The sequence below is a fragment of the Lampris incognitus genome, chromosome 5 (genome assembly GCF_029633865.1).
Source record: "Lampris incognitus isolate fLamInc1 chromosome 5, fLamInc1.hap2, whole genome shotgun sequence".
Taxonomy (NCBI): Eukaryota; Metazoa; Chordata; class Actinopteri; order Lampriformes; family Lampridae; genus Lampris; species Lampris incognitus.
Window position 1 is genome coordinate 52,779,139 of NC_079215.1, and position 13,949 is coordinate 52,793,087.

The 13,949-nt window shown below is 44.0% G+C and overlaps 1 protein-coding gene across 1 annotated transcript in view; it reads left to right on the forward strand.

Annotated features, from left to right (window-relative positions):
• Window positions 1-13,584, forward strand: part of LOC130113037 (ankyrin-2-like) — a 121,425-nt gene extending 107,841 nt beyond the window's left edge. Inside the window, exons 44-49 of the mRNA XM_056280553.1 lie at window positions 1,405-1,546; window positions 1,922-3,006; window positions 4,171-4,254; window positions 11,508-11,672; window positions 11,809-11,979; window positions 13,270-13,584. Coding sequence (XP_056136528.1) covers window positions 1,405-1,546; window positions 1,922-3,006; window positions 4,171-4,254; window positions 11,508-11,672; window positions 11,809-11,979; window positions 13,270-13,284 — 1,662 coding nt within the window. The 3' untranslated portion in view covers window positions 13,285-13,584. The remainder of the gene's footprint in view (window positions 1-1,404; window positions 1,547-1,921; window positions 3,007-4,170; window positions 4,255-11,507; window positions 11,673-11,808; window positions 11,980-13,269) is intronic.
• The last annotated feature ends 365 nt before the right edge of the window (window positions 13,585-13,949 follow it).

A 13,949-nucleotide genomic window follows, 5' to 3' on the forward strand; every position in this document is an offset into this window, starting at 1 on the left:
CGCATCTGATGCTCAGGCTTCACTGTTCTGAAGTGGCATGTTTGCACTGGAGCAGCAGGAATGTTCTTTCAAAGAAATACAACTAATCAAAAGATGTAGGGGGTGTGCAAACGTCTACAAAGGATATAAAGCTGGGGTGTCCGGGTAGCATAGCGGTCTATTCCGTTACCTACCAACACGGGGATCACTGGTTCGAATCCCCGTGTTACCTCCGGCTTGGTCTGACGTCCCTACAGACACAATTGGCCATGTCTGCAGGTGGGAAGCGGGATATGGGTATGTGTCCTGGTCGCTGCACTAGCGCCTCCTCTGGTCAGTCAGGGCGCCTGTTCGGTGGGAGAGGGGGAACTGGGGGGAATAGCGTGATCCTCCCATGCGCTATGTCCCCCTGATGAAACTCCTCATCGTCAGGTGAAAAGAAGCGGCTGGCGACTCCACATGTATTGGAGGAAGCATGTGGTAGTCTGCAGCCCTCCCCGGATCAGCACAAGGGGTGGAACAGAGATTGGGACAGCTCGGAATCCAAAAAACAAAAAGGGGGTATAAAGCTAACCGTAGATTTTGTGTTAGATTTCTAGTATAACAAACTGTAGTAAGAGCCTACCTAAGCAGGTTTCAATGTTTTGATTATGACTAGAGTCAGTGCTTTGTTTTTATTTTCAGATATTTTTTAAAATATAATGCATTTACAAATTAATTACTCTGTCATGTTCATATTACAGTGAATTCAATTGAATCTGGAGTAACAATCCAATTCATTTAGCAAAATAATTAGAAAATATTTTACCTCAACTATATATTGTGAATCCATATATATTTAGCAAGTCCAGATTCATTTTATAAGGATCATTCTTTTTCTGTAAGTGAACTGATAGATCACAGATAGTTATGATTTGAACTAATTTTTGATGTGGAAGCTGATAAATGAGTGAATTTCTTCATTTAATAGATAGATATCACTGCACTTTACAAAACCATAACGTGCTCTGCTGCATGCTATGTATGTCTCATCCACTTTTCAATGGATGAAGTCACAAGTCATTTTTATTTATTCTTTTTGTTTTTCATATTTCCCATTCCATTTTATAGTTTGTGCAGGTATCCATGAGAAGTCTTTCAGAATCTTCAGAACACCAAAGTGTTTCAGAACAGAATCAACTCTCACCAACTGAAGTCTCATCATTGGCACATGATGGACTTTCTACTGAAAAGCAATCTTCTCAAGAATTGCAGAGTCCAATTTTTGACACAGTAGAATTGCTACCTGAAATGACATTTACCAATGAAAGTGAAGTGCCACAGGAGAATGATGATAAGCTACAAAGCATTATTAACCCAAGTAGACTATCTCATTCAGATGAAGAAAGCCCAGTGACCCCAGTCCTCCTTAATCATACATCCCAGGCCAGCTCAGATGACCACACTCCAACCCCACCAGGGCCTGGGTCCCCCCAGCTTGATCAGCTACTTTCAGAGCTGGAAGAGATGAAATTAAATTTCAGACCAGAGACACTTGACTCACCTCTGTCAGAATCTAGTGATGAAAGTGCTGAAGTCACTCAACCTTATATTGAAATTGAAGACATATCACCTGACTATCAATGCCATGTTACAGATAATGGCACCTCCAGAGTTAGTGTGACGTCTGTTTTACCACTTGGCAATGATCCAGCTCAAACAAGCACAGATGACCAAGTGCCTGCATATCTCTCCACCTCCAATCAAGCTGAAACTCAAATATGCAGAGCTCCTCCTGATCTGATCAAAACCTCATCAGAGACATGTCTAGTGGTCGATGAACAAGTCAAATTACCTAAGTTGGATCAATTCACTTGTATTCATACTCATAGTGCGGTAACATCAGATGTTGGCACAGTCGCAAATCGCCCAGTATCCCCTATTGAGTCTTTTGTGATTCCAGAATCTACCAAAGAGCTCTATGAAGTTACTGAACCATCATCACACTCCAGGTTTCCCTCTGAAGTTTTCCAGCCAAATATATGTGATGAAAATGCAACTGAGCAGCTGTCTCCAGAGTCTTTACCTGAAATGTGTGCAAAGAAACATAAAATTGACAAATCTGAGGAGTACATGGCTTATGCTAATGAAGAATATTCTGCTATCAACATTCTTATTCAAAGTCAAGAACTGTGTAAATCTACTACATCACTGAGTGGGTCAAGGCCTGAGGCACCAACACAAATTCCCCAAGATCATGGCCTAAATTTATTGGAGACAAATGTACCAGAGGCCATTCAGGCTGATGATCTTTCCTCTCAGTCTCTATCGGACTTGACTCCACAAACTGCTGAGACAGTCACATCTGCTAGACACTTCAGCTTTGATGAAGTGACACCTTCCCCCTGTTCAGAGAATGTTGACATTTTGGCTGAGGGGATGAGGTTCAAAACCAGTTTACAAAACTCAGAGGATTGCCTTAATTCAACCCACAAGTCTCCCTCCTCTCAGTACAGTCTAGCTGAACCCAGACCAGAGATGATATCAACATTGGATGAGGAGTATAGCGTCCCACCTGAGTACAGCCCCGAACCTCCAACATCTGTGGATGTTGCCCATATTGTTTCACGTAGCACATTCATTGTGGACTCTGACCCAGACAATTACTTTGACTGCAAACAGGCTGAATCAGATTTCTCAGAGACTGACCATGACGTACCTGAGAGAAAGAGGAGGTCAAGCAGTGGTAGTCCCAAGGATTATTCCACCTATCCTGGGGGACAACAAAGGAAGCATCAGAAATCTGCAGACCCAGTTGATTCTACTGTTCACAGACAAGAGCGGGGAGTTTTGTTGTCCTCTGGAAGTGAGGATTTCGAGGATGCACCTTATGTCCATGAGCCTCTCGATGACGTTCTTAAAGAGAGTGAAGAAAAGCCAAATTACATTAAAACACACAATGAAGATTTGACCTTCTACGAGGCTCCACAAGAACTCCCTGCCTGTAGAGAGGAAGCATACAATGATAATTATCAATCTTTGACAAGGGTAAGATGAGATTGGGCAAATCATCCTAACCTGCATTTTTTTACCAGAGCTGTGCTAACCCAAATACCTGCTTCAAACTGGAATGGCTGTTGTATACTCTTTGGCGACATGCATCGGATTTTAACCTCTTTTAAACACGCTTCTTATTTGGATTTCAGAATTTACCAGTCCTAACCACAGGCATGGTGCTTTGTAGTTAAACATGCTAGCAAAAATATTGAGCCCATTTTACTCCATCTATGCATTTTGTTCCCTCTCTATTTTATATGCCTTCATCCCTTAATGCTGAAATCTGATTAAACTTTTTTCTAACATTATCAGTTGTTTTTTCATTCATAAGTTTCATTAATCTAATATTTTATTGTCACCCATAAGTGCATTAACTCTCTTATCAAACTCATGCATGGTATGCTTTATGAACGTTTCCAACCAAATCTTGTAATCTGTTTCCTGTTTCCTAGTTTAAAGACTGTTATGTTGTACTTTCCAATTAAAAAAAAAATCCAGTGTTAATACTTAAGTAAAAGTAAAATGCATCATAACACCCTCTTGCCTGCTTTGCTGCACAAATTCCATCTTTGCATTGAATTTGTCATTCCCCAAACCACAATGCCTCTGTCTTGTCTGGTCAGGAGGTCACTGCTGAGCTCGGAAAGTTGTCCGAAAGCTCAGATGAGGAATTTTTGACCACCAGAGTAGTGCGAAGGAGAGTTATCATTCAGGTATCTGTTTGAGCGTGAGATGAGGTGTGTTAGCATTGAGGGTATGATTTCCATAGCTGAACTTAATACTAACCAAAAGGTTCAGTTGTGCTGACAATGTTTCCTGTCTAACAAAATGGTTTTCACTATTGTCAAAACAGCTAAAATACCGTATGTGCCCACTCTACAAATTATGTTGGGTTTATAAGAAATTTGCTACTCCTGTTTGCCGTGCGTAGATAGTTCAAACTCACAATGGTGTTTGTGTCTTTGCGTGTGCTTTTGCACTGGCACTTTTCCTCCTTATTGTTTGCAAGAGTTCCCTGTGTGCAAATGTCCCTTATCTCTCACAATGGCTACTGTACCTAAAAAAATTGCATTTTGTTTTCATCTCTAACCTCAAAATCAATAGAAGAGCCCAGCATTTTCCCAACCCTGATTTTGTTTCTCGTGTCTCCAATAGGCAGATGAAATTCCCGAACTCCACCTTCCATCAGTAACAGAGGAGAAGTACATGGACGAAAATGGTCAAATGGTGGTCAAACGGGTAATGCATGTGTATAAAAGATCTATTCCCATTCCCAGTGACAGTATTTAATGTGGTGGTTATAGCAGTCGGTAGTCAAGCGCTTCATTTTAAAGTTGTGACATCGCAACAATGCAGACAACTTTTAACAGGGTAGGCTATAGAAGCCAATGAAACAAGATGTGCAATTAAGCAGCAATCACATATTTGTAAAATGGCACCAAATAGCCACAGCTTCTTCGTATCAACTCCCACAATATAAATTTCATGTCATACATCTATAAAACAAACCTACCATTTTCTTAAAATAGCAAATTCTGGGCATCCAGGTAGCGTAGTGGTCTATTCCATTGCCAAGAAACACAGGGATCGCCGGGTCGAATCCCCGTGTTACCTCCGGCTTGGTCCGGCATCCCTACAGACACAATTGGCCATGTCTGCGGGTGGGGAGCCAGATGTGGATATGTGTCCTGGTCGCTGCACTAGCACCTCTTCTGGTTGGTTGGTTGGGGCAAGTGTTCGGGGGGGAGGGGGAACTGGAGGGAATAGCGTGAGCTTCCCATGCGCTACGTCCCCCTGGCGAAACGCCTCACTGTCAGGTGAAAAGAAACAGCTGGAGACTCCACATGTATCAGAAGAGGCACATGGTAGTCTGCAGCCCTCCCCAGCTCGGCAGAGGGGGTGGAGCAGCGACCACGGACGGCTTGGAAGAGTGGGGTAATTGGTGAAGTACATTTGGGGGGGGGGCACATTCTAGTGTTTAGTGTTGGGATGATGTCTGGAACTGCTGCTGCACATGCACAAAATGCACATATGCTGTAATTTCATATATTTTCACGATCTCTTTACTTAACATGACACCATGTGATTATGGTGATTGTGTTATGTTGCATGTCAGTTTGTCAAAATATATTGCTTTTTTTTTTACTTTTCCTCCATTTCCATCAGCTGCTGCAATGACCAAATTTCCCAGTGTGAATCATTTTAATTTGAACTAATCTAATCTAATATAATTTTGTGTAATATAAAATGTCTTTATGCATGCTCAGTGATGCAGGTAAGGAAATCACAAAGTTGAATTAATTTATCTGGACACAATGTTTATTGAGAGAAACGTTTCATCACTCATCTAAGTGACCTCTTCAGTCTCAACTGACTGCAGGTACCCCACCCTTATAAACAATACAGTGGCATAACGACCAAAAACAACAATCAGTGGCCATGTGGTACTATTCACAGAGGATTTGGGAATGTTTGCAATCCAAGCATTGTAATGACCCTTTTCCACTACATGGTACCGGCTCAACTCAACTGTCGTTTTCCGTTACTCGACAGACCACGGCGTGGATTTTTGGCTCTCCGTATTTTTTTTCCAATTTCAACTCCGCTTCGAAGGCGTCAGTATTTAATAATGCCGGGTGATATCCCATGCACGCATTGATGATGCAGGGCTGCAAAATGACGCAGTGACGCATTTCTCAGACCAGAGGTCTGCATTGATTTTGGTACCCACTCCAGTGTTTTTGGAACCTCGACAAAGGTTGTACCAGAAAAGTAGTAACGGTTACCAAAATGCCGGTACTTTCCAGTAATGGAAAACGAAAAAAGGGAGAGTCGAATCGAGTTGAGCTGGTACCGACCATGTGGTGGAAAAGGGGCATATGATGGTGACAGATGTACTCTTAGCCGCCACCCCAGTTCAGGGATGGTCGTTCCCTCTTCACATAGATGGCCTCTTTGACTCCCTGTTCAAACCAGCATTCCTCCCTATCAAGGGTGTGCACATCCTCATCCTTGAAAGAGTGGCCACTGGCCTGTAGATGGGTGTAGACTGTGGAGTCCTGGCCTGACGTGTTAGCTGTTCTGTGTTGTGCCATCCTCTTGGCCAGCATCTTTTTGGTTTCTCCAATGTACAAGTCACGACAATCCTCCTGGCACTTAACAGCGTACACTACATTGCCCTGTTTGTGCCAGGGGACCCGATCCTTGCGGTGGACCAATTTCTGGCACAGGCACGGATTAACCAACCATAGGCCCCTGGGCTGCCCACCTTTTTGAGGCCCCCAAGCCCCTATACCCTATCCAAAACACATACATTTCTGCATGAAAACAAACTGACTTAATTGTTTATTGCATCTCAATTCACCTACACCATATTCATAAAGACAACGCCTCTACATTTTACTGAAATACCATCTGCGCTACAAACAGCAGTGTCGCGTTTTACTGTCAGAATGCATCACTGCAACGTGAAATCAGAATTATAACACACACTAGAAGAACCCCGCTACAATGTAGCGGTTTGGTTATCCCCCCGTCTAAATCTCCCTCCTCTTCATCCTGCCAGCTAACCGCCTTCCCCCTGCCCCTAACCCCCCCCTCCAACTCCCTCCCCCCAAATGCTCATCTGAAATGCCGAGAAAAGTGGTTTACCCCCCCACTCCAACTCCCTCCCCCCAAATGCTCAGAATCATCTGAAATACCGAGAAAAGTGGGTTTTAGCCATTTTTAGAAAAATGCATATTTTGCACATTTATGCATAATTATGCATAATTTTAATTTTCTGGGATTTTTCCCATACTCTCTGGAACAATACCTACCACCTCCAAAAAGAATTAGGATCATAAATGCTTTAGTTTTCGGTCCCGCTAGCTACACTAACTAACTAACTAACTAACACACACACACACACACACACACACACTAACACCACACACACACACATGAAAATATGGGAGTTGATTGCTTGCTACCTGTCACTAACTGTGCCCTAACTGCCCCTTTGAGGCCAATAGTTGTTGAAACCAAGCATATTTCACATACATGACATTGTATACACAATAACATTAAAGGGGGAAAGGGTCACATTTTCCAGGTTAAGGGGGGGGGGTCCCCAGAAAAAAATTTTAGGTGAAAAAAATCAAAAATGCTCAGAATCATCTGAAATGCCGAGAAAAGTGGTTTTTAGCCATTTTTTAAGAAAAATTCATATTTTGCATATTTATGCATAATTATGCATAATTTTAATTTTCTGGGATTTTTCCCATACTCTCCGAGACAATACCTACCACCTCCAAAAAGAATTAGGATCATAAATGCTTTAGTTTTCGGTCCCGCTATCTACACTAACACACACTAACACCACACACACACACATTACGAAAATATATGAGTAGATTAAGTCACTCCCTCAACTTGTCAGGGCCACTCTACCAGTCAAATTCACAATCCAGCAGTTAGCAACATGGTCAGTGTCAACCTGCAATCGAACAACATTGTCTAAGTAGTAGCTAGCTATTGCTATTAAACTAATACAGCACATGAAAGCCTACCTGAAAAGCATTTCCTCCTGGTTTGTCGGGCTGCAAAATCCGCGATTACGTCTGTGAAACCCAGGGCCCGGAGCAGGTCACTCTCAAGTGACATTCAAGTCAAATAGTTCAGTCTCTCCTGATGCATTTTAGATCGCAGTCTGGTTTTCACCACAGCCAACTTTGGAGAAGATCTCTCGCCTCCCGCCTTTGTTACCGGTAGACTCCAGAATAGCCGCAGTGCAACGTCTACACTTGGAAACTCAGCCTGCAGATTCCTTTGCCTCAGCAGCAGCAATGCCTTCGCAGATTTCTTCTCCTCCTTTCTGATGAATTCCCTGAACTGGGCCAACTCATCCGCAAAATCGTTTTGCAAATCCGTGCGTTATTTCTTTTGCAGACTAAGTGCAGAAGAACGGAGGTCCTGTGGGGAGAGGTTGTGTAGATCAGTGGTTCTCAACCTTTTTGGGGTCCTGGACCCCCTGCGTATTTTTGATCTACCCTGAGGACCCCTCCACCTGATCTTGGGGGAGGGGGGTTGCAATTTGATAGAAACAGTAGAAACTGCATTTTAAATTGCATTATAGCATTTATTCACTCTTTGGGGCAAAAATAAGAGCTTTCAGTTGTAACTTAGATATAGTTAACAAAACAGAATTCTTATGCAGTAACTTTCAGATATATGTAACGAAACAGAATATGTATTCAGTAACTTTTAACAATGCAAACGGGAGCGAGATCTCTTATTAAAATACAATAAATTACACTTGTGAAACAGATGTAATTAGAGAAAAAAGTCCTGTTACCCTTTACAGTTTAGGTAGATAAAGGTCTCAGTCACATTTGAGTAAAATAATCCTATTTCTATAAATGTCATAGGATCTTTTTTTTTTTAAAAGATATTTTATTTTCACGGACCCCTTGCAATTACACCACGGACCACTAGGGGTCCGCGGACCCCCGGTTGAGAAACACTGATGTAGATTGTTTGAAAATCCAAAGTTGTGGTTAACCTCCTTGTACGACTTATACCTTCGATCTAGCTCCGCGACAAGTTTGTCAGTGATAGTGAAGACCCCCACGGAAAGTTTTTGTCTGCCTCACATTGACGTGTGACAGTCAGGTTCTGATGATTCCGATTTTTTTTTTAATAGACTGCTCGATATTAACATGATTCAGGCGGAGCGCCTTTGTAGCTTGGGCATGCGCGGCCAGCGTTCCCCTATTTATTGACGTGTGCTTTCAGAAAAGGCTCAAATTGGCTTATCACTTCTAACATGCCTAAATAATTGCCATTACTTGGAAGACCGAATAACTCGCTGTCACCCCTAAAAGGCAGCCCACGCTCGGATGAAAACTTAATAACTGCCACCACCCGTGTGAGCACATCTTTCCAGCAATCACATTCACTCTCCAATTGTTTTTTTGCAGGTCTGAATCGATCGGTCCTTTGTCTGCCGTCCTGTGGGAGTCAGAGCCTTCATGCTCAACTACGCCATCATGGGCATGTTTCCAATCATTACAGCCATTATTAACACGTGGCTTTGAATGTGACGTTACGTCCCCGAACAAGCGACAGACGAAGCAAAACACCACTCCTTTAGATGGGGAGTAAAGGAGCCACTCACGCCCCACATATTCTCCATTAACAGGCTTTCGATTGAATAAAGTTTTTTGAAAAACGCCGCTTTTGATGTTTATATTGTCTCTCAGAAGCTGAGAAATCCACGTTTTTATTCCGGCATGATTCTGGCCCTTTACTCACCCGATAAGTCCGCACATCTTCATTAACGTTACCCCAGCGTGCTGCATCTGCACTGTATGGATCCTCATCCACGTTTGACCTGGCAGCTTGATGGGGGGGGGGGTGGCTAGCTGCTGCTGCTACATCACTAGCATTAGTACCCAAGGACTCTGCGGTCGATTCTCTGGGGTCGGCTGCGGTGATATTGAAGTCCGCGTTCTCGTCGCTGGGCTGTTTGACCGGATCTTCGGCTGATGGTGTGCTGTTGGGAGCAGGGCTAGTGAGTGCTGCTGCTGCTGGGCCTGGAAGTGCTGCTACTGCTGGGCCTGGAAGTGCTGCTGCTACTGCTGGGCCTGGAAGTGCTGCTGCTACTGCTGGGCCTGGAAGTGCTGCTGCTACTGCTGGGCCTGGAAGTGCTGCTGCTACTGCTGGGCCTGGAAGTGCTGCTACTGCTGGGCCTGGAAGTGCTGCTACTGCTGCTGGGCCTGGAAGTGCTGCTACTGCTGCTGGGCCTGGAAGTGCTGCTACTGGGCCTGGAAGTGCTGCTGCTACTGCTGGGCCTGGAAGTGCTGCTACTGCTGCTGGGCCTGGAAGTGCTGCTACTGCTGCTGGATGATTAGCAGCGCTGCCACTTGTAGCTGGGTCGAGCTCTTTGGCAGCGGCGCCCAATTTCCCCCCCCCACAGACAACTGATCAGCAGGAGCCTTACGGAAATATCCAGTCAGTTCCGGAATCGTTTTAAGCAGTTCTTGCTCACGAAGCTCCTTGAGTTTCTGCGTCTTTCTTTCTTCTGACATTTTGACTGCATCGATTTGAATTAGTAAACCAGCTGTCGTTTTCCCACAATCCCAAAACCAACGTGCACCTGCGCATGGCATACCACGTTTGAACAGCACATGGCCCCTGATTGGTTATAAACGAGGCCAGCTAAGGTAGCATTTAGATACACGTACAACCCAGGGTCAGCTAAGGTAACGTGAACATGAAAGACACACATTGCCATTTCGACGATAGACTACAAGCACCATTTGGAGGGGGTGAGGGGGGGCTCGGATTCGGGGGAGATTTCGGACTTGGGGCCTCTAAAAAAATTAAAGTATATACGTTTTCCCCTTCTATCATAAGCCCTCTCTCCTGATTGGCCTCTGGGCTCAAGCCCAGGTAAGCCCCTGCATAGATCCGTGCCTGGGCACAGCGTGTTTTGGGGTTTGCAAGCAACTGAGACGCGATGTTTGGAAAATACAACTTTTCCGACACTCCCGCCACAAACGGAATCCCCACTGGTTTACACGTAGACAGCTGTTGCCCTTCTCCTCCCTTCGATCGGCCGGTGCGCTGTTGGGCGTCTTCCTGGCTTCTTGCCACTGTATGGTTTATAAGGGAGACCGAAGAGGTCACCTAGATCAGTGTTTCTCAACCGGGGGTCCGCGGACCCCTAGTGGTCCGTGGTGTAATTGCAAGGGGACCGTGAAAATAAAATATCTTTAAAAAAAAGATCCTATGACATTTATAGAAATAGGATTATTTTACTCAAATGTGACTGAGACCTTTATCTACCTAAACTATAAAGGGTAACAGGACTTTTTTCTCTAATTACATCTGTTTCACAAGTGTAATTTGTTGTATTTTAATAAGAGATCTCGCTCCCGTTTGCATTGTTAAAAGTTACTGCACAAAAATTCTGTTTTGTTACATATATCTGAAAGTTACTGAATACATATTCTGTTTTGTTACATAGTATATCTGAAAGTTACTGAATACATATTCTGTTTTGTTACATATATCTGAAAGTTACTGCATAAGAATTCTGTTTTGTTAACTATATCTAAGTTACAACTGAAAGCTCTTATTTTTGCCCCAAAGAATGAATAAATCCTATAATGCAATTTAAAATGCAGTTTCTACTGTTTCTATCAAATTGCAACCCCCCCTCCCCCAAGATCAGGTGGAGGGGTCCTCAGGGTAGATCAAAAATACGCAGGGGGTCCAGGACCCCAAAAAGGTTGAGAACCACTGACCTAGATGAGTGATGAAACGGATCTGTCAATAAACGCTGTGTCCAGATGAGCTGATTCAACTTTCTGTGATATAATATAACATGTCTTAAATGACTGCATTAAAATTTGTGGACAGCCGATTAGCTTCCTCAAATCAATACTAGCTTCCTCAAAATCAATACTTCTCCCCTGAATTCTCTCTGACCCACTGATCTGTCTCAGGTGACGCGAAAGGTCATCCGTAAGTGCGTGTCTGCGGACGGTGTGACGCGTGAAGAGGTGTCATCGGAGGGAGCTCCCCAGGACTCCATCAGTATGGCAGAGGGAGACGGCTACTCCAAGGTGGTAAAGCGGACTGTGCTGAAGAGCGAGGGAGAGCATACAGAGGTACTATACGCATGCAGCCTGGATCTGCAACGAAATGTAGACGAGAATTTAGTCCGATACAGAAATACCCACGGCAAAAAAAAAAAAATTAGGAGGTAATGCAAACAAAAACACATCAACACTTTCTTTGTCCTAGGTAACATTTACTGGACGTGAGGGTTTCTCAGCATCGGGAGACGCTGATGAGGGCTGTGACGTCAGTCGAGCGGAAAGGACAACGGTGGTGGAGGGTGAAAGGACAATGACACACCACGGTGACCTCTCATTGGCTTCTAACCTTCCTTCAGCCCAAGATGACTTCGAGCAGGTCTGTCAAGTGTTTTGATCATGATCCACTCTCTTTTAATGTAGCAGATAGGACATTTAATTCACTAAAGCAAATAAATAAATGCTAATGTAGCGACCATGGATGAGTAGCTAGCCCTTGGCTAACAGGTCAGACCCTTTAGTCCAGTGTTTCTCAAACCTGTCCTCAAGGACCCCCCCTATCCTGCAGATTTTCAATGTAACCCTGCATAGGTAGCCCTGCTTGTACTTACTCAACCAATGACCTCATAGCACTTAATTATGCAAGGTGTGCAAACTCTGACATTCATTGCTGATTGGTTGAATAACTACAAACAGGTACCTATTCAGGGTTGCAAAGAAAATCTGCAGGACAGGGGGTCCTTGAGGACTGGGTTGAGAAACACTGCTTTAGTCGACTGGTTAACGTAGTTGCCCCTGGTGCAGGAGATCCAAGTTCGCGTCCCGGCTGTGGCGGTTCCCCGCTGCACCCCGAATTCACTACACTAACATAAAATTCAAATGCACCTTGAAGTCTTTCAGACATTTTGCCAAACAGTGTTAGCATAACTTGTTCACATACCCCATCTCAGGTGTGCAACAAGCTGTATATTCTATGAATTCACGTGCCACTACGGTTTTGGCTCTCAGTGATGCGACAGTTATCCAACTGAAGGGAGTTGGAGGAATGTCTCGTATCTGCTGTTCCATGCTCACAATAATTTGCTTCTAACAGGAAGGAACTTCAGCTTTTTTGCTCTGCTACAGATGCTTTCCTCTTTCTTCTTCTCCCTTCCACGCCCCAAGGCCCTGGGTTACATAGGTGGTTTTAGTAAAGTAGAGCTTCCTCGGGTGGTAGAGAAAGAGACTGTCAGAGAAGACGGGACTGTGATCAGGAGGTTTGTGTGTCTGTGTCAGTGTGTTTATTCATATTGTAATTTCTGAATGTGTGTCTGCCAGCTCCGCACATATACTTGGGTGTGTGTCTGTCATTTGACTGTAAATTCGAGGAAATGTTGACTAACATTACGTTCAGCGTTTCTGCAGCTACAGAGATGAATTTGCTGTGCGCCTGTTGACAATTTAATACACTGTCTTGTCCTGTCTGGATTTTGGAGAAAAAAAAGCACAACATCCTATGAGGTTGTGTTCTCTTTGTTAACCACTAACAAACTTTTCACATCCTATACAGATGTCTGCTAATACCACTACAGCTAGGTCAATGGAAGTGCGTCTTAACTTTTTTTTAAAGAAGCTAACCTCCGTCTCCTTATTTCTTCTCCTCTCCATTCCCACCAATCCTTATCTTTAGGGCCCACATGCATAAAGGCCGCGCCCACAGGCAAACAGTGGTGAAGGGATCCGGGTTGCAAAAGTGGGTCCATCTCGAGCAAGTGGATGACACCAAAGAAGGGTCGCAGCCCCTCGACCTCCAGCCGCATCTCCATCGGGTTATCCACCGCTACTGTGAAGATGAGCTGGAGGGCTATGAAAGTGAAGAGGAGGATGAGGAAGAGGAGGACTAGAAAGAAGAAACAGAAAAGAGGAAGTTTTTAAACACTTCCAGCTCCCCTTACTCCGCGGCAAGTCGTGTACCTAAGGTTTTCCCACTCCTATGCATCAGCCACATGCGATCCCAGAGTGCACGTTGGCACCTCAAACCTACCGCAGTCTTCAAGTTTAAGTTTGATGTCCATCAGCCTACAAATCAGATGTGTTTTTTTTTTCTGGCCTGGTGTTACTTATTTAAGATTTTCCTTTCTTTAATGTTACGTGTTCATCTTTTCAATTTGTTGTGACCAAAGAAAATGTCTTTCTGTTTTGCTGAAATGTATTATTTTTCTATGTCAGAATATTGTATTAGATTTTTTTTTTCATGCTGTGGCAGGAACAGAAAGAAAAGGAAACACGGTATTCAGTACGGCAAACGTACAAAGCTGCAGCTGAAGACTACGGATCGAAATGTTTGGGCTGAGTAGGTGCTTGGACTCG